Source organism: Aristolochia californica, unplaced genomic scaffold (genome assembly GCF_029961685.1).
Source record: "Aristolochia californica isolate CCGP_79_NKW_82.1479 unplaced genomic scaffold, dmAriCali1.0.hap1 SCAF_7, whole genome shotgun sequence".
Taxonomy (NCBI): Eukaryota; Viridiplantae; Streptophyta; class Magnoliopsida; order Piperales; family Aristolochiaceae; genus Aristolochia; species Aristolochia californica.
This window is the reverse complement of record NW_027182268.1, coordinates 34,989,735-35,010,791: the sequence shown is the minus strand read 5'-3', so window position 1 is coordinate 35,010,791 and position 21,057 is coordinate 34,989,735. Positions and strand designations below refer to the sequence as shown.

Sequence of the window (21,057 nt, the reverse complement as noted above, 5' to 3'; positions counted from 1 at the left end):
TATTCCATATTTGTTTGGGTGAATTACACAATGAGACTTAGAGGCCTCAATAGCTTGCATGTGCTTGTCCCTATTAGAATATGTTTCCAATTTCCCATGGTTTAGTTGACAGAGTTAGATGGTTCCAGTCCACCTAAGTTAGGTTTCCGCACTTAACAGACAGGTCTTTTAGGTTGTATTGGTTAGGCGTTTAACATAGTATCAAAGTTGGGCACCACGTTCTGCGTTCAAATCCCAGCGGAAGCGATAGGGAACGGGAATGGTGGGTGTCAGAGCTAGCTGGTTCCAGTCCACCCCTAGTCCATCAGGGTTAAGTATTTGGCTTTCCGCACTTAACAACTGGTCTTTTGGATTGTATTGGCTAGACCTTTGACATTTATAAACTATCTAAGTGTTTAAAATTAATGTACTAGTGGACCAAAACTTAAGATATATAGTTTCTATCAATGAGAGTTGAATGTAGTTAGTTCTAGCTTTATTTATAGGAACAAAATTGAGCTTTATCCTTTTATATGGTTAATATTATTGAGCTATACAAGTGATCACGTTTCAAGGGACAACTGAACCTTCTACCCTTGTCGTCTTCTAATTTGCACATCTCATTCGTTGGGGATGATGGCAACAATGAGAGGTTGGTTGTATTGAACAACACTACTAAGAGCTCGGAAGTTTCAATTAAAAGATAAAGCTCTGGGGTGACCAAGTTTCTTATTATTGATGCGCAGAGATGTCTAAATCCCATGGAGCTGAGTTGAGTTGATGGGAAAGGTAATTTGTTCTTGAGTTGCCAATAATCCACTAAGAGCTGTTGTATTTTAATACTAGAATTAATTTTAGCAAGGCTAGAAGTGAGGGAAGATTAAATCATGAGAGGTGTAAGCATTAGGGGGAAAGCAAGATATAAACCATGAAGAAGTGGTCAATAGTTCATTATGGTTGTTGAAGTCTGAACTTTTGTATTGGTTTCCTTCCTTGAGACCAAAATTTTGGGACCTGGTTAGGGCGCAAGATCATGATAGTCTTTACTGCTTTGTATTAGTGGATCAATCAGACTTTGCATCGGTAAATCTATATTGTCAAGGAAAGGTTCAAGTAGGTTGATTGATCATAATAAGACCAAGCCAAAGGTTCAATGGTCCTAATTGAGGGATTTTGGGTTGAAACTGAACTTGATGCAAAAAAACCTTCAATGATAGAAAATAGCTGAAAATCTTCAACATAGGGTACCTGTCAGGGTTGGGTTTGACGTTTTATGGTTTTTTTCGTGTTCGGGTAATTGGTTTTTTTCAAAACTGGATATGAGAGAATGTGGTCCTGGCTCCTCTCGAATTTCCACTAAGAAAAGCACATGAAATAATGCTTGGTAAGACAGAGTACAAACCGCATATCATACTCGTTACACATTCTATGTTACACATTCCGTAAAGGCATACTGCCCTGTAAAGTCTGCTAACCTACCAGAATGGACATAATCCCTCTTTAATGTTCATCATTCTCCGCTGCGTCACTTCCACGATCTGCAACCAGACTCACATTTAGCTTATTTTCTCTTATTTTGGTAAAAAGATAAAAACTGGGTCTGGGGCAAAAAGCTGAAATAACTGGAGAGAGACGGAGGATTATCTATCTTACCACGCCTGCACCGGAAACAAGAGCAGTAGTTGCAGAGCGGCGCAAAATAGTCCATTAATGGAGTTTTAGGTACTGGAATGAGTTTTCCAACAAGAGCAAGAGGCCAGCTGGATTAAAGAAGAATGATAAAAAAAAAAAAAAACTTGTTTAGACACAAATAATCGAAGAGAGTTGCAGTACTTTAAAGCAAGTTAAGAATCGGTGATCCACCTTATAACGCCAATAGCAATGGAAACAATCCACAGCTTCCAATTTAGTCGTACAGTCTCAGCAAACTTCCCAAGGTACTCGATTATCAGAATCTACAAGGGAGTAGTAAGAGGATAGTGTTGAGGAAAAAAACTAACATGGAAAAACACTAACAAATAAAATCTAGACGCACAGTTTTATTCCTACCTGAAGTACCACAGTGATAACAATTATTCCCATAAAAAGGCGGTTCTTAGTGATTCCTCGGAAGACATTCATCTCATCAGGTTTTCGAGCATTGAATTCATTGAAGATCTATTGACAAATCAACAACCTCAGCTAATTTAAAAAACATGTAGACCAACAGGAAAATGAAACAGGATGTTACCAGTTAATGCATAAAATTTAAGTAAACAGCCCTTTCACACGGTAAAACTTATCATTAAACAACTCTATGACAGTCTGGAATCAGCTTGAGCACATCCAACACACTCTTAAATTTTGTTCTCAGAGTAGTTTAGAACTAAAACTTTCAAATCAGCTCTGTAAATTTGCCTTTCTCTTTCATTTTCTTAACAAAAACATGCTTCAATTAGCTGAATGTTTTGAAGAAAAAACACATACCTGGCAGAAGACAAATGTATTGAAGATCAAAGTGTTTTTAACTTTTTCAGCATGGGCATTGCTGTCATGCTTCAAATTTAAAATACTTCTACCGCTGAAGTTAAGAACAAGGAGGACAACCACTTGATATAATGCCTGCACAATAACATTTTAGATAAGATAAGAAAGAAAAAGGGGCAGCTCCCAAAGTTTTTAAGAGGTCAAAGATGTTACCTGTACAAGTAAATTTCTCCACATGATATTTGTGATGAGGGGTTCCCTGGACAAAACAAATGAATTTAATATGTACGCATAACCGATAGAGTTACTATACAGCAGAGAAAAATCTCACAGAAACCAACCTTCTGCCAACTGGAGGCCTCTCCATAAGGTGATCTGTCGGTGGTTCTGTAGCAAGCGCAAGAGCTCCAAGAGTATCCATAATGAGATTGACCCACAGAAGCTACACATAATCCAGTCAAGCAACATCACCATGACAGTTTATGACAAATTTTGGAATATTTACCATAACTTGAACTAAGAACTAAATGAGAGAAAATACTCCACCTGCACTGCATTTAAAGGAACATTTCCAGAAGAAACTGCAGCAACAACATTTATTATAAGAGCAGCCACATTAACTGTGAGTTGAAACTGTATGAATTTTTGAATGTTTGCATATACTGAACGGCCCCAACGAACAACCTGTACTAAAACATAGGAAGCAATATATTAATACCTGGGATATTGTAATAATCATGTTGTTAGGAAAAACCCATCCAAGCAAAGTAAAAACTACGACTAACCTTTACAACTGATGCAAAATTGTCATCTAAGATAATTATGTCCGAGCTCTCCTTGGCTACTTCAGTTCCCTGTATTCCCATTGCAAGACCTATGTCTGCCTAAAAACCACAATCACATATTTAATATAAGACGAAGTTATAACCACATGTTTCATGAGAGAGAGAGAGAGAGAGAGAGAGAGAGAGGGGTAACCTCATGCAATGCAGGCGCATCGTTAGTGCCATCACCAGTCACTGCCACAACATGCCCTCTCCTGCGCAATGCTTGTACAAGCAGGAGTTTGTCATTGGGAGAAGATCTTCCCATGACCTACAAAGATCAGCATTTCCAGCTATTAACAAATTATCCTTCTAATTCATCAAAAAAAAAAAGTTATCCTTCTCCAGCTAAACAAACATAAAATGCTAAGTTGAGGTTTCCAGAAATTACATGAAGTAATGGTTACCATGTAAAATTGTCATTCTAGGTGTAAATCAAGTTCATTAGTAGAAAAACCTATTTGTTCTTGTTTTTTGTACACTTCAGTCTCTCTTGCAGTTGGACAAAAGAGAAACTCCAGGTTAGGCCTGATGCAAACCCCCCCCCCCCCCCCCCCCCCCCCCCCCTTCTTTTACATTCTCATCAAATGGTCCAGATTACATTAGTAACAGCACCGAATCATAACCCTCCAGGTGACCTTTTATAAGTGGGCAAAACATCAAGTTACTACGATATTAACCATGTGGGAACAAATACTTAAGAAACTCATAGGCCACATTATATTCCCATATTTTGTATTATGTCCATCCAAACATCAAATTGTACCAATAATTGTTTTAAATGATGAAACATACTGATATTTTCTCAGCAATATCTTCTCTTTGAGCAACAGAAAGGTTGCGAAATGCTTTCCCTTCAATTAGAATGGGTTCTCTGGCATCAGCTTCTGAAGCAAGTATCCCACATTCTAGTGCAATTGCTTTTGCAGTCTGGACATTATCTCCAGTTACCATGCGTACCTATCAGTTCACAAGAAACAGAAAGAGTGGCAAATCATGTGCATCATCATTGTATAAAAATGTTGAAAGATCCAAAAAACTTAGACAAATGATAAAGACAAAGGTGCAACACGTATGATTCGTTTGTGGGTGCAACCCAATGCGCCAGTAAGCACAGCTGTTATGTGTAACACCACAGGCCAATAATAGCTATATAAAGGATGAAGGTGGAGCCAACAACTGTATTGACTAAACGAGAATTAATATCAGTATCCTAGCAAAGGTGTGTAATCGGGAAACACTGAAACTTCGTATGGATTAAATCATCTTAGCAACCCATCCATAAAAAAAACACATTCATAGGATATTTGTCATATTTCAGCACCTTCTGATACCATTCTGAAAAGACACGGTGTACCAGAAAAAGGGAACAAAGACAAGTGGAGATGTATACATGCTAAACAAAATGTAATTAATACTATGTTTTACTAAACAAGAACAAAAAGAACAATGCTGAGAAATAAGAATCTGTACATGATAATAACAGAAGAATAATAACCTTCCGCAGTAGGTCATAACATAAACAGTACAAAAGCAGACTTGGTAATTCACAAACAGGATGCGTAGAAGGTAAAATTTAGCAGCTATACATTTTTTTAGACCAAAAAGATTTAGAAAGAGGACCTTAACACCAGCACTTGTGCATAGCTGTACTGCAACTTTAACACCCGGACGACAAGGATCCTAAACACGAACGAAATCATCCATCAAATAAATACTCAGTAGAAACTCTAAAAACTGGGACCCAAAATGCTCCTGTTCAACTTATATAATGATTGTATAGAATTGCATGTACCTTGAGACCCACAATTCCGATAAAGATGAGGTTATCCTCAGGCATCTTCCACTGGCTACTTTCGTCTTCATCTTTTGGAACAATTTCTAAATCATCAGACCTGAATGCAAAGGCAATGCAGCGCAAGCTATCTGCTGCCATGTCTTCAATGGCTTTTTGGAACTCTTTAGCCTGCAGAAAGATTACATCATGACACTGATGCTAGTTTTTCTGATAATTGTGAATTCAGTCATTGACTAATTGGTCAAGTAATCAGGTATTGGGTTCAAGTTGATGTCAAGGAAGTTTAAAAAGCATAACTTAAAAAGATAAAATCCAATCCCATGATTAATTTTTAAGGGCATAGTGACCTTATCCGAATTTAATTCTTCAACAGAACCATCTGATTTTAGCCATCGCGTACATGATGCTAAGACAATCTCCGCAGCACCTTTCCAATGCACATGAACCCCAGACTCTCCCTACAAATCATGGAGGAAATATATGAGGAAAGGTAACACTAGCACAAGAGAATAAAAATGGAGCAAAAGCTTGCTAGAAAGATTTTTAATTGCTCCAATGCACTTTAAAACATTCAACATTCATACCACTTGAAGAGCAACACCACCACGCTTTTTTTCTGAGTTGAAAGGGAAGACTTGAAGCACTACAGTCCTTGATCGCTCATCGTTAAACCTCATGCCCAGCTATCAAATAAATTCAACTACCACAATGAGAATAGACAAGCAACAATCAAGAGCATCACTAACATTAACAAGAAAGTAACTGACCTTGCATGCCCATGAAAGAATAGCTTTTTCAGTAGGTGAACCAGTAACCTCAGAAGCTCCACCATCCTGTAAAACAGATAAAAGAAGTCATTTTTTATAACAAAATTTGGATATCACAAACAATAGTAGAAGATCAGTCACAAGAAATTAAGAGACAAAAACTATGACTGAACACTTCAAGACCATCATTTTATCAACAATAAGAAACCTGATGATAGGTCACAGACCGAAAAATTCAACTAGAAAAAAGACAATTAAACAATTTAACCAACAATGGACGGTGCCCAGATGCAAGAAATTCAAAATGCAATTACCTCAGGTTCAAAGACAGTGCCTGTTGTATTCAGTGCAATCCCTTCCAGTAACAGAGATAGAGCAGTAGAAGATATCAGTTGAGCCTTTTCAGGTGGATCTATTTGTTCTCCACCAATGAATGCACGGACTATAGTCATCTGTGCAGTAACAGATTCATAACTGTCAAAAACAGAATGTATATTTCCACAGAAAGAAGCCAAACCCACATAGTTGGGACAAGAATCTGAAGAAGATGATGTCAATCTTCCAGCAATGTAGGAGTAGAACTTTTATTAAGAAATAGCATATGACATTCAGAATGCAAGAGTTGAACCAAGGAGTAAATGCAGTAAATGATAACAATTTAGCATAGAAAGTAGCTTTTGAGCCCTAAATCTGAGGTCACCCAGTCTAACACCTATTATTAATTTAGATGATTGCACGGGGCTTTATTTGGGTTTGTTTCAGGCCTGCTTATGTGTTTCGATTATTTGGCGCAATGACCTTCATATGTAAATCACTATGCTTTATGTGGGACATTCTTTTATTTTATCTTTGTTAAAGTTGTTTATGCCTATTGTTGGATGGTAAAAAAGTCCAATCTCTAGCTGTGAATGTACTCCATGTCTAATGGCTAGTGGTCAGAAAGTGAGAGTTGTTGTATATGGGAGACCACTCCCACTATGGCTTGGGCTTGAAAAGAGCCTGCTTAGTTAGGAAGAGACCTCCTAACGACAGCTTGTCATTTTGGGACAAATCAGCCCAACTTCAACATACGCTCACAAAGTTTTCAAGAAGATAAGTTTTGAAAAACTGTATGCAAACCTCCTCAAGTATGAATGCTTTAACATAATTCCTTCAAAAGCATCAAAACATTGACCTTATCCAAATTTTGTCAACTCCTTGAACCAAACTCTCATTAAAATTCCATTGAAACCCTACGAAAATTACTATTCATCCTAAAACCAAACTGAGGATACTAAAAAGTTAGCTAATATGCAAGAGCCATAGACTAATTGAAAATTTTGAATGGGATAAGAAAGTATAGCAACATAGTTTGAAGATTCTGTTTTATGCTTATTTTGATTAGCAGCTTTTGCAAGTACGTCTCAAGACCCCAACTAATTAGCTATTCAGACATCACAATTCCAGTTTGGCTCTAGTGTCATAACTTGTCTACCAAACCCTATTTCCATCTGAGTTACACAAAGTACATCTTATGACCCCAACTAATTAGCTATTCAGACATCACAATTCCAGTTTGACTCAAGTGTCATTCCTCGTCTACCGAATCCTATTTCCATTCTAAGTTACACAATAGAGTTTCACATCATCCAACATATTAACATTTAATATTTCTGATACATAAGCAACAACATCATTAGCATTATTCAAAGCTGACAAATTATTTATACCATTTTATCTATTGAATTGTCAACAACAAAATTTAATTGGTAGTTTGGATTCTAATGCAAGCAAAGAAACTTAGCAACAATAATTCTAACACAAAGTAAAGAAACTGCTCTAAATGCTCCGGTTATCTCACCTGGTTTAAGGTCAAAGTTCCTGTTTTATCACTACATATAGTAGTCGCAGAGCCCATAGTTTCACAAGCAGAAAGCCTACGAACCTGCAAGTCACAACATAAACCATTAGTTTATCCCTTCAAAATTCCATCTAGTAACATATTTTAATGAAAGATACATGCCAGAGCCTTGTCTGCCATCATTTTCCGCATTGAATATGCCAAGCTGCATCCCAACCATACAAATAAAAAATATGCATCAGAAAAACACTCAACAAAATAGAGTAGAAGTTTATTAAGAAAAGGCAACATTAAGACTGCTCACGTCAAAGTAACAGCCAGAGGAAGGCCTTCTGGCACAGCAACAACCACTATAGTGACAGCAATAGTCACAATTTTAATAACTCCATTTACTGCTGTACTAAGACTTGTCTTTCCCGCTTTAAATTGAACCGAACCTTCAGTGCTTTCAGTGTGTCCAGTAAAGTATCTGCAGCAAATGAAATGAGATAAAACAAAAAAAAAAAAATAGATAAAACATTAGCGGCAGGTATCAAACTAAGGGAACAGCATACCTGATTAAAAGGATGGCAAGAACAAAAACAGCAACAAGGAGCCCAACAATACCAATGAATGTAGCAACACCATTCAAGCGTACCTATTACACACATCCATAATTAGCTATGAGCACAAAATTTATTTGCTAACTAGTTATACTAAAAAACTTGGTCCTCAGAACCTGCAAGGGAGTTTCTTCGCCATTGTCCTCAGAAATGCTAGCCATCAATAATCCCCACTCTGTGTTTATCCCAACACCAGTTACCTAGAAAAAATTTAAATATAGCAGAAACCATGTTTCAATAATAACAGGGACATAAAGTGGAAATGAATAAAACACATTTAAGATCAGAATCTACAATAAAAACTAGTCAACTTTTCTCTGGTCAACAAATAAGAAATGGACATATTGGACATTAGCTCATACCCTATAAACCATATCTCTTGTAGTCAAAAAAATAAGTTAATGAAAAGGAAGTAAACAAGCATCGTTTTGTTAGATTTCAGAATATATCAACAACTGCATCTGAATCCATGCACTTATTTTAAGCCAAGTACAATGTTTCAGTTCGAAGATCCGAGCAAGTGGCAGAAGATTTCAAAGAAATCACAAAGAAAGTGATCAATGCTTATTTTCTTACCAGCATATTACCGTAACCATCAGCGACCTTGCAACCAGACATTAAAAATGGTGCCTTCTGATCTTTATGGATCTGAAATAGAAAATGTTAAGATAAGTAAATTTGCTGAGATTACAAGCAATCCCCATGTAGGAAATAAACAAACACTTACAATTTTACTCTCCCCGGTCATGCTGGATTCATCAATAGCAAGCGAATGGCCACTAATTAAAATTCCATCTGCAGGAACCTAGCACAAGTTTTAAGTGCCCAGTCACTTGATTACAATAAAGAACCATATTACCAACAGAATGAATCCAACCAAACTATTCACCTACTTGATCCCCAATTTTCAGAGGTACTATATCACCAACAACAAGATCAAATATTGACACCTGTATTCGTCTTCCACCTCTAATAACCTACATACATTGTAAAAGAAAACAATGAAATATCAATGTAACAGGTAAAAAAATTGAAAATCAAAATCAAAAGGAAGTTACAACACTAACCTCCAACAGTATATTTCGCTTCTCATCATTGAGATTTTGAAATTGTAAGGACTGCCTGTAATCACTAAATGCTAGAAAGAAGAAAACCAAAAAACGTTACTTATCCAGATGAGGGCTCCAATTTTCTGAAAATTCTACCAGTTTGAGCTATTTCTAGAAGGTCAAATTGGGGTCTCTCGGATGACCCTCAGAATGCAAGATTTTGTTATTCCAACAACCAAAGCATATGAGGTAAAATTGTAAACTCTGATGATTCAAGATATATATTAAAAAATGGCATTGTCTCAAAAATAAACATTTGCAAATAAATTCTCATAATCCACAAGGCAAATCATTCAAAGACAGTGATGATGTTATTTTCTTCACAACTCAGACCATAGCAATGATGAGAAGCTTGGAGCTTCTGCATATGGGTGGGTCTCAAGTGTCTTGGGTTCAAGTCTAGGACTTGCTGGATAAGGAGGAGTTTTTAGACCCAGTTCCGGAGAAGTTCCTCTCTCCTATGCCGGTCCACTTGCCTGGGCCGATGCCACTTTGGCTGAGCTGACCACCCTCATCCAAGGTTTCAGGATTTTAGAACTTGCTTCCAAGGCGAACTCAAGGTGGAGGGAAACTCCCTTTAGTCATCAATTGGTGCAGAAACCAGACCTGCCACCCATGATGGCTCTGTCACCTTTTCTTTGAGATTATGGACCTTGCACCTATTATTTCTTCCTGGATTCATGTACTGAGATCAGCCAATAGCTTGCCTGACTCACTCACCAGAGAGGGAGTGTCTCTCCAATCCCTCAATGTTAGGGACACCATCTCTCAAGCCTCATAATTCCTCTTTTGGCCTAGTGCCTAAATGAAAGCATTCTTTTTCCAAAAAAAAAAAAAAAAGGTTTTGGGTTCAAGTCTTACCAGTGTAAGGGGTTCAACTTTCAAAAAGAAAAAGCACAAACATAGCAATAATATCATTATTTTTTGCCCCTTCCAACACTTAAAGGAAGTCATCTATTGGAGATAGCTCAAACACAAGTCTTCTTTGGGATGCAATAGCAAACAAATCAAACTATATGCGTAGAAAGATTAAACCCTTCCCCCTTTGGAAGTCTCTTTCTAATAAAAGCTATTACCCACTATTGCCAACCCCCCCCCCCCCCCCTCTTTCTCCTCCTCTCCAAAAAAAATGGAAAAAGAAAAAAGAAAGGATCTGCTTGAAGTACATAATGGATCCCAATCCACACTTTTTCTGCACTCTTTTATTTTTCGTTGTTAAGGAATAGTCCCACATGGATTAGTTTTTTCATTTTTTTTTAATTGATGATGATTTTATTACGAAGGAAAGCAAAAGAGTACATCAAGGGAGGCCTCCCCTAACAACAAGGGATTGCAGGGAGGGACCCAATTTGGCACATAAATCAGCAACAGAATTGGTTGATCTAAGAACATGGGACCAAGTATAAGAGGTAGTGGAAACAATGTCCATAATATTAAGAAAAAACTACCAGTGACGCCAATGAGGGGGAGGAGGTAGTAGAGCACCAGCCAGTGACGACTTTGGAGTACAAAGATCTTAAGTTTATTAGTTGGGAAAGAGGCTTCTTAAGTTGACTAGTCATTTTGGGATAGACCTTGGACCCAACTTCACATGGTATTAGAACAGGTACTCATATGTGGGTCTCTACCTAAATTATCCACTTGTAGAGCCACAAAAGAGGGTCTACACCTAAATTATGCACTTGTAGGACCACAAAAGAGGGCCTACACCTTACACATGAGTGAGAGTGTTAAAGAATAGTCCCACATGGATTAGTGAGTACAAAGATTTTGAGTTTATTAGTTGGGAAAGAAGCTTTCTAAATGGACTAATCATTTTGGGATGGGCCTTGGACCCAACTTCACAAAGGTAAGAGACATCAAACATACCCCACACAACCATGAGACTTGAACATTACAAAACCCATCCAAGTTGTTATTTTAGCCAAAGGCTTAATACTACCATCATGAAATTTTATTTTCCCATTAATATATAGTAACAGCATGCAAACCAAACAGGACATTTTCATAAATACAATACCTGTGACAACTATTACAAGTGCAACAGCAAACAAAATGCTTCCCCCATCATACCATCCTTCTTTAATACCCTACAACAAAAATTGGAGAAACATGAGCCTGTTTAGATCCCACCAAAGCCAAACAACAGTGAGTAACTTACAGAATAACTGGCAATTTGAGAACACTGAAAACATTTCTTTTTTGATAAAAGACACTGAAAACATTTTTGGAATGAATCGGAAAAGTAGATCGTTCCAACAGAATATACACCACCAAGAAGCAAGAACAAACAGCTATGACAGCAGCTTGTGCAGGCATAAAATTTGGAAAGCTTCCATTTCATAAGAATCTGTGAAGCTTTACTGCAGGTGTTTTCTATGGAATTTCACTTACATACAAAAATATCTACCATACGCATAACGAGCCTTCCAAGATTGAGCAATCAGCAACTATGTTGCAACTTCTCAAAACATTAAGTAAAATAAAGTATGTCATAAAGCTGTATAAAGATTCATTCAAAGGCTCTAATTCACCATGGAAAAACAAGATAGAGAAAGAAAGCAAACGGCCCATTCACACTCCAAGACTGAGCAAGCCTTGAAGCCCATAGAAAGACCACTTTTACAGAACATATGAATTAACTATTGCTTGTTTTTTATTGTTGTGGAGGAAGGCCCGTCTAGCTAGGTTTGTTTGTACTTTACTCTCTCTTTTTAATAGTTTATACACTATTTCAAAAAAAAAAAAAAAACTATTTCTTGTTTTATAGAAGTTTATAATTTACCATAAAGACTGACAAGTGAGATATTTATCCTGATAAGTAAGATTAAGAAATCTAGCTACCACAGCTTACACTATCAATATAAGATCCAGAAATTTTCATTAGAAGATAACAATAGAAAATAAATCTAAAATCAAAAGGGAATTTTTCACCATTGCTTAGACATGACAACTACAAATTTTCCAAAGACCACTGCTTCAAATTTAGTCTTAAAGTGACATAGAGTAAATTCTAACGGCTATATTTTATACCCTTCTTACAAGGGGAATACAGTAAGCACAGAGATGAGTCGCAGCAACCTCTATGTAAGGGCCACAACACACCTTTGCTCAGAATTTTGATCGATTAAAGCTTTTGTGCTTTTTGAAGCCCTTTAAACATATTTCATTACCATACATTCCTCAATAACAATTTCTATCCACGTGCTAGCAACTTAAGTGCCAGTAAATCACAGGAAGGACTTGTCTAGTTCTTGCATCCATGTGTTTCAGGATTGTTTGCCACAGATTAACAAGTGATTAAAATTCCTCCATCCAAGCTACATCACTTTTCTCATATATGTTTACGGAAAAATAAGAACATAAGAGTTTTTTCTTTTTCTTTTTTAGGAAAAGAACATAGAGAATATTAGTCCACATCTATATTGCCTTCATAAACTTTCATGTCAGACTCAAAGTTTGATTTTCTGGGCAGATATTCACAAAATGATAAAGTGATGTATAAAAGAAAATATCTGAAGCTCACCTCTGTCTTTATGCCCAAAACCAATGAGGCCACAGCAGCTACCATCAAGATGATAAGGGTCAAATCTTGCCATGCTTCCCAGAGAAAAATCTAAAGAGACAAAAAGCAGAATTATGCTCAATATTTCATTGAAGACAACATAGCAACCACTTGAAAGAAAAAATTAAGGAGAAACAAAGATGATTAAAAATTGTCAAGGTATATCTAGATACTGAAGAAAAAATGAGAAAGAACCTACACGCACAAATTTATTGTTTTCATTGATCTGAACATATGATAATAATATCTTGTAAAAAGAGTTGTTAAAAGCACATCTCTAAATAATCTTCACAAACCTAACAAAGGTTTAGGGCACATCAGATTACAAAAAGATAACAATAATCATTGTCATACTAATTTTTTCATAAAAAAAAAAAAAAAAAAAAATAGTATGACAATGATAATTGTCAGTGTTTACTCCAAATAACTATTGCTACAATTCCTGTAATTAATGTACTGACTGCATAAACATGTAATTATGCATAGAAAACATCACTGCTTCATAATCATGCAATAAATAACTAAATGATATGATGTAACCTATGTTTAAACACCAGATCATTTACTTTCCTCATCTGTTCATTTCTATTTTTGAACAGGACATTATAAATATTTTTTTCATCACGTTAATATCAGGAGAATATATGCAGTCTATCACATGATTAAGAAAAGATAATGGGACACTGCAATAAAGTTCACAAAGTCAGCAAGACTGAAAGAAGTGTAGGCTCTTGCTTTTTAACGAAGTTCAAAGTTATTTGAGTTTCCTTCATTCAGCACAATAGGCAGCACTGGCACCTGAGACAGGTAACAGAACAGAAAGGATTTTCCCTTGACGATAGCACCAGAAGTGAGCCTTGTCTAATAGAATGCCAACCGGAAAACTCTAGAAACTATTTTGCTAATATCCTCAATATGGGAACAACATACCCAGAAGCTCCTTCCCTTTTTTCGAGGATAAGTGTTTGTTCCAAAAGCAGTTCTACGACCCTGCAGCTCACCTTCATCACCACCAATACCTTTGTCAAGGTTCGTCTTCAATAAATTCGCAACACCTTTCACCTGATAAACATAAATGTTACCAAGATATGAGATAGAAAAAGAGAAAGTCATACGACAGAAATCAAATGAAAGATTCCATGTACTTGCCCCTCCATATTCCTGTAGAGCAGAACAATCACGATCCCTTGTCATGGTGGCAAGTTGCTCCACACCAATCCCATAGCCACCAACTGGTGTTGGAGGCAATCTCCCCGAAGCCACTACATATAAAAGGAGAACACAGAATATAATTTTTTGAGTGGGAATAAACAACATAAAGCTACTCAAGAAAAGAAAACCTAACTTTGGTTAGGCATTATAGAATAGACTTGAACCTAATTTTAACATAGTATCAGTGCAGGACATCTTTTGTATTGGGCCTAGTTCGCGTCGCATTTATTTTGTACCCTGTTTCTATTTTTCAGGTCTAAGGCCTGTTGTAAGCCAGTTTAAGCCTAGACATGAGGGGGTCAATGTCAGTGGGAATAATCCCAAGTAGGTTAATATCAGAAGAAATCCTGTGGTTATTAGTTCAGAAAAGGCATTCTCGCTTGAGCTAGTCATTACTGGGAGAAAAAAAACTAGACCTAACTTTAATAAAATCAATGGCATATGACCACTGCACTCATCAAAAGATGAAAATGAGAAGTAATGAAATACTGTATGACAACAAAACTTATGAAAAGATTAAATCAAGAAGCACAAAAAAAACAATGAAATCCTGAAAAAGAAAACCCACAATATGGCAAGCCTGCAAATCATGGCATGCTGTATGGGTTTGAGTTATTTCTAATGCCAAAATGCTCTTATGCTTTGACCATTATATTTTTCTATAACAATTTTTTTTTTTTTTTGAAATGGTGAATGCTTTTATGAAGCTTATGAATTTAATTGGACCTTATGATACAAGGACCTCATCAATCTGCAAAGGAAAGGAATTTCTATCTTTTAATTACAATGAGAAAGGGAAATCAATTAAGAAGCTTACAATGGTCAACTAGAGAGAACACAAAAGAACCAGAGAAAAGAAAAAAAGGACTCAAAGAAGGAGACAGGTTCCAAAAGCGAGGTGCTGCCCGCTGTGCCCCTTCCCTAGCCAGAGTGCCAACAATACTATTTGCATTCCTAGCTGTGTCATACCATGACATATTTAAATTTTATATAGGCCTCCAATCTCATCATGAGTACATCAAGAACCAGCCAGGCTTGGTGCCATTAGACTGTGCAATACAACTGCAGTAATGATATTTAACCATTATAGTTGATCCAGTAATCCATTATCAACACCACTTGGACCTAGATCCCAATAAGTACAAGTGCAATAAAAAAATCAACAAATAGTCAAGTCACTATAACATACTGCACATGTCTCGCTTTCAGGTTATAGCAATAAAATAATTTCATTTTACAGGTAAACAGAAACTTGAGAGACAACTGAACAAGATTGGAAAGGATTCCAATCTTTAAAAATTGGTGCCAAGCCTGACTAACTCTTAAATTGAAAACAGCGCCCATTCCATTGTTATAAACACTGTATCCAAGAATCATATGTACAGCATATCAAAATTACATTCACTTCAACTTACAATGTTGTGACTTTTCCCCTGCCTCTTTGAAAAGAAATGCAGCCTGAAGTGAAACAAAATCTCAGTTGAGAATCAAAAAGTGAATGATATGAACAAACAAAGACCACCATTGAAGGGGTAAAACATAAAAAGTAAATTGCTTATTCTTCAAAAGAATTAAAAAATAAAACCATACTCGTATGACTTGTGCATGTGCCCTGATTTTCCTTCTTATGTCCTCTTTTTCTAGTTCCCTTTTCAAGTTTATAGTATATCGAAACCTACGGGAAGCATTGAGTACAAGAGTTGCTTGCTGCACAGAAGAAGAGCTAAGTTAGTAAACTTTTAAGTACACAAACATAGGACATTTGAAGAGCAATAAGAAATAGAGGAAGCGGAAAATGACAGGCACATAAGTGGTGAAGGGAACTCATTTCCACCACCACATCCTTCTTCTTTCCATCAAAAAGAAGAAACTCAACTCTCCTCATCTTCACAATAAAATAAAGATAAATACTGCAAACAAATATTGCGCTTAAAGTAGGGGCTATAACCCCTTTCACAATTGCGAAGGAGATTCTCACAGAGGAAAGCCAAGACCACATTCAAAAAACAAGTTGTAGAAAATCAGACATTTCAAGAACCAAGATGCTAGATGTAACGCACATACCAAGATTCTGCACACATAGATGAAGACAGACTACACATGTCTAGTGCCCTCTCATTCTATTCAAACGTGAAAAATGTAAAACACGTCTTCGTTTCTTCCCTTTATACAACAACAAAGAGAAGCGCGGAAAAGCCAGAAATTATTTATAACAGGCTTCTCCAAGGATAAAAGAATCATTTCTTACTGCAAGCGCAATCAACTTTAATAATGCTAACACAAAGTCAACAGAATCAAATATTGAAATTTTAGGTCTCACCTATAATAGCTACTTAATCCCCTTCCGTACCTTCTACAAGTGAGACTTGGCAACTTCTACATTGGCACCAATCCCCTTCATTGTGTTTTGAATGACAGATGTTCATTGGTTGATATTCACTGTTAAAGTCTCATTTATATATAACAAAAATAAAACCTTCTCTTCTCTTTTTCTTTTTCTGGATGAAGAGAATTTTATTGCAAAGAAGAAGGGATAAAGAAAGTTGGAAGGCAAAACTGCAGAAGCCATAAAAGCACACAAAACACCTTCCATCTCTCAGTGTTATACTTATTAACCATATTATACCTTTTTCAGTCATCCCAAAATCTTCGCTCTTCTACAACTCAACCATCAAATGATTATAAGTTGCCTTCTCCATCACTTGGACAGATTAGACAGATTATAACTCAAAGCAACCTAACCAATCTTCAGTTCATCTACAATTTCTTAAAATAATTTTTCTTTTTCAACCCACACCTTCGGAAACAAAAACACAAAGTATATCATCAAACTTTCCCAAACCTTCCCCAGAAATTATAGTTATATCTATTATAAGACCCAAAGAATGATGTGGAACCCAATGAGATCCATAAGCACCCGAGCATCTTGAAGTTTTCACATGGACTTCCACAGAGCAGAATCAATAAAAATAAGACTTCAGTTTAACATGGAGAGAAGCCCTGATCTTTACATGCTTTTAAGAATGCTGGCAGCATTCATCAAAACTATTCCGTGCATACTTTACAGGTCATAAGTTTTCTGAATGAGTAATCAATTTTTTTTATCATACATAAGCTTCTTCTACATTTGTAGGAGCATCAAAGCATCAATAGTCTACAGATGAGTTAATGGTCTTCATGTTTCTTAGGCATGTAGAAGAATGTCAACTTTGAATAAAACTAAAAAGAAACAAATTTCTGTAATGAAGAGGTAAAAAACCCTGATTTTTTTTTGTTATGATCTTTCCAAAATCCACAGATCGAAGAATCTTAGCAGTAAACCCTCAGTTCTAATAATAGGATGCTAATCAGTAGGACTGACAAATGAAAAATATAATTTGAGACGGTTTGACGTATAACATGTCGGAACTAAAAGTGAACAAGGTCTCTACGATGACCTTCAATGAACTGGCACAAATCAGATGTAATATGTCCATGACCAACATTTGCTGCAGCTGACAGCGTACAACAAGAGTTGGCCGATCAATTTTTAGTGATTGACAGGCCTCTTCACACTTAAGTTTTGTGTCTTTGGTTTCTACTACTGGTGGCAACTACAAGCTTGAGAGTTCAGAAACAAGATAAATTAGAAGTGCAGCAATGGTTATTAACGGAAAAATTCAAAGGAAAAAAGAAACAAGAGGATAAGAAAATCAGACAGGCAGGTGAATGACATCAACCTGCAAGAAGCATTGTACAAGAAGAAAATTTAAATTACATATCCAATGAAAGTCGGCTAAAGTTTACGTGTACATCTTCCTTTAACACATATATAAGCGATCAAAACAGATTAGAAAGTTACAGAATCGACAACCCTAATTAGAATCGTCACTGAACTGACAACTGTACGTATCAATCACATGTACTCCAAGAAAATGATAAATAGATTAAATTAAAATGAGAGGAAGATAGGAAATCATGGAATAAACAAATTTCACACGGCTCCTAAACACTTACGGACAAATTACACTCGTTCGAATCAGTATGCAACCTAAACGCCCAAAGAGGCAAACAAACATCACATTGCAATGCAAGGAAACAGAAACAAAGCGGAAAAAAAAAAGACGAGTTTGGCAGCATTATAACTCACCCTCCATTTCTTCAAACGTTCAATCGTCGCTTTCTTTGGCGGAGGGATGTTGAAAGTATCCTCATCTTCTTCAATATAAACAGCTCCAGACTCTTCGTCTCGCAAGTGGCTGAAACGCCCCGGCGAAGCTTTGGGAGAAGAAATCTGGTCCTTCATTGGGATACTGCTGGCAGGAGAGATGATACCGGCGATTAAAATTCTGGCACCGTACGACCGTTAGTCGGTGGACATACGAGAGTTCATATCACGGTCATGCAATGTCGGTTCACAGAGGTTAAGCATCCTTTTAAATCCAGAGCACAAAGCGAGAAGGAAATAAATGAGTTAATGGATTGCCTTTTCTACTACCTCCACCGTAAACTACAGAAAATAAGCTCGGATTTAGGAAAGCCGACTGCGTATCCCACATTCAAAATGGACGGAAAAAACGAAAGCAGCGGAAGCTCGCAGAAGTCGCCAGCAAGACGAAAACTAGAAGCTTCGGTGTAGCTTCCTCTCTTAAAAAACCTATTTATTCCTGTTGGTAGGAGATGACAGCACCTTGTTTACTGTGTCCACTAACTTTGGTAATTCCCAACAGGGAAAAAGGGTGACTGTAAAAACGAATGGATTCAAAGTAATCAGGGCGGAAGGGAGATTTAGGTAAGCCGAAAGGCCAGGATTCGAAGTAATCAGGGCGGAAGAGGGAATTTTTAGGTAAGCCGAAAGGCCAGGTTTCAAAGTAATCAGACGTGAAGGGGAAGGGAGAATGAATACCTACCGGCTGCAGCTTTATGCAGATGGGAGGCGGTAACATTATCGCGACGCGTTAGCAGAAGCCAGAAAGAACCAGTGTCAGTGGAGAATGATAATCATCAATCACTAACATAAATAATTCTTAAATGCCGGACTCTCCTATAATCACTCTGGATAGACCACTATTTTACAGTTGACTCATTTGACTCTTGGTCTGACACCATTGATCCTGATTTTCTAAATTATTGTTCATTTTCGTCTATCCTAGTAGATAATCAAGCTTCCAAAATATAAAACAAAAAACTTCGAAGGAAACTCGATTGGCTAGACCCATTGGTCTCTCCTCCGTTTTTTTACAGTCTCAACCAGAAGCTCTGCCTCCTCTCCCTTCCATTCTAGAGTACGGGAGCTTTCACGGAACAAAATACAAAGGGAAGGAAGGTCCCCCGCTCTCTCTCATAAAAGAATCTCCTGTACCCTTCACTGATTCGCTGGGCTCCCCCTTCCTCATCTACCTGATCCATTCGAACCTAAAAAAAAAAAACCCCACCAAATACGTCTTTTCCCTTGTCACCAAATTGGAAGAGAGGACATCGTAGTTAGACAAACAGACCCAGAAAATTTTATCCGACTCCGACTACAATCTTACCCAAAAGAAGAACTTTTACCTTGAAATCGAAGTAAACACATACGATGGCTATATATCAGATACCATTGGTCAAGACGACGCTTCAGTTACTACTTTGTACGAGAAATAAAGTTAAATTTTGCATGAGTTCAAGACTGTAAAGCTCGTTCAGTAAGAGGCGGAATTAGTGGGTTATTGTTTCTAACATTATCAGATGGAACCTATTAATGCGGCAGTGCCAACTAAACTAATCAAATGAAAGATGCGTGGCAGCAGGGATCGACTTGGCTAGGTAATGGAGCCTTTATTACGGAAACTTGAGATCATAAAAAAGTTCATCTGAACGATGCATAAAATTTTGACAGTGCCCATCTTTAATTTATTCTTAAACCTTCTTGTACTCATACAGTGCGGGATTCGCTGGAAATGAAAAAAAACTCCACACATCCTCTATCTGTGGTGATGCCAGGGAATAATTGACTTTCAGTTGGCATAAATCATGGCACCGTATTCCCATTCGGTGAGCCCACACGGCTTTGAATGTACACAGACCATACTCGGCCGAAAGAAGAAGACAGAAAAACAAAAACAAAAACAAAAAAAAAGGAAAATTTTTTTTATGGTAAACAAGGCAGTAGAACGTATAAAGCTCGACAAAAGAAACGATTTATCAGGCAACATCTTGCATATTTGGTATCAACTAACGTGACCCAAGAATCATGGAATGCTTTACAGCAAAGGATGGATCGTTGCTTTAGGGAGAAGATATCTACGTGGTTCCATAATAGTAGTTAAGGGGAGTCTTAGAATGAAATTCATGGGTTGGCAGGGATTGAGTGCTTCTGATACCTGAGAGTTGTTTAAGGAATTTTCGACTCTTCGTCCCACTCAAATGATTTGTGTGTAATGCAATGCTCGGAAAAGAACCCGTGAACAAGCTCTACTTGATCTACAGAATATATAGTATTAGAGTTTCTAATCTGGCAGGTCCAAAATGACTTTTTTAACTAATAAATTCAACAGATTTGTTCTCTATTCTTTAAAAAATCAAAATAGACATTAACCAGCTTACACGACAGAGAGAACGTGCATGCGCCGGGCAAGGCTGTTTCTGAAGCGAAACCTTGAAACACGCTAATGGATTAGAAAAATGAGCAGTCTCGATCGCCACATACCTGGGGTGCAGTGAAACGAATATAAGACCGGAGATAAATTGCAGTCAAGCACACTTCAGTCGAGAAATGAACCGACGGTTGGCTTAAGACAAAACTGCTCGAGATCAAATATAAATAGACGAACACAGAAAGGTTATGGTCGGTTAAAGTAAATCAGCAATTTCAAAGGGACTGCCGCCTCGCTTAATTTTTTTGAAGTGGACGGTCGACCGACATGGTCATTTCCTT

The 21,057-nt window shown here is 37.1% G+C and overlaps 1 protein-coding gene across 5 annotated transcripts; it reads right to left on the bottom strand.

Moving 5' to 3' along the window:
* Nucleotides 1-1,309: 1,309 nt before the first annotated feature.
* LOC137936571 (calcium-transporting ATPase 5, plasma membrane-type-like) lies at nucleotides 1,310-20,846 on the bottom strand. 5 transcript variants are annotated; one of them, XM_068781324.1, is made up of 34 exons: nucleotides 20,830-20,846; nucleotides 18,292-18,454; nucleotides 15,753-15,869; nucleotides 15,578-15,620; nucleotides 14,100-14,212; nucleotides 13,881-14,012; nucleotides 12,912-13,001; nucleotides 11,406-11,475; nucleotides 9,344-9,414; nucleotides 9,170-9,253; nucleotides 9,004-9,081; nucleotides 8,853-8,924; nucleotides 8,393-8,476; nucleotides 8,229-8,311; nucleotides 7,979-8,143; nucleotides 7,837-7,879; nucleotides 7,675-7,758; nucleotides 6,149-6,286; nucleotides 5,835-5,900; nucleotides 5,652-5,750; nucleotides 5,415-5,525; nucleotides 5,065-5,235; nucleotides 4,893-4,952; nucleotides 4,065-4,229; nucleotides 3,424-3,540; nucleotides 3,231-3,329; nucleotides 2,992-3,129; nucleotides 2,787-2,887; nucleotides 2,659-2,704; nucleotides 2,446-2,580; nucleotides 2,029-2,136; nucleotides 1,843-1,934; nucleotides 1,633-1,739; nucleotides 1,310-1,517 (listed from the first exon to the last, which is right to left on the bottom strand). In XM_068781324.1, the coding sequence occupies exons 2-34, from the start codon at nucleotides 18,445-18,447 to the stop codon at nucleotides 1,480-1,482; spliced, it is 3,276 nt and encodes a 1,091-aa protein (XP_068637425.1). In that variant the 5' UTR covers nucleotides 18,448-18,454; nucleotides 20,830-20,846; the 3' UTR covers nucleotides 1,310-1,479. The 5 variants fall into 5 exon arrangements, with proteins under 5 accessions (XP_068637425.1, XP_068637426.1, XP_068637427.1 ...); XM_068781325.1 differs by lacking the exon at nucleotides 20,830-20,846 and adding an exon at nucleotides 19,695-19,706; XM_068781326.1 differs by lacking the exon at nucleotides 20,830-20,846 and adding an exon at nucleotides 19,048-19,139.
* Between the last annotated feature and the right edge of the window lie 211 nt (nucleotides 20,847-21,057).

What these genes read in the sequence shown, in the direction of transcription:
- LOC137936571 (XM_068781324.1), bottom strand. Translation starts at nt 18,447, where the DNA reads ATGAAGGACCAGATTTCTTCTCCCAAAGCTTCGCCGGGGCGTTTCAGC. An exon ending in TCGGAATTGTGGGTCTCAAG is followed by an intron (nt 4,953 to 5,064) that starts GTACATGCAATT and finishes GTTCGTGTTTAG; the next exon opens with GATCCTTGTCGTCCGGGTGT. An exon ending in TTCCTTTAAATGCAGTGCAG is followed by an intron (nt 2,888 to 2,991) that starts GTGGAGTATTTT and finishes GATTATGTGTAG; the next exon opens with CTTCTGTGGGTCAATCTCAT.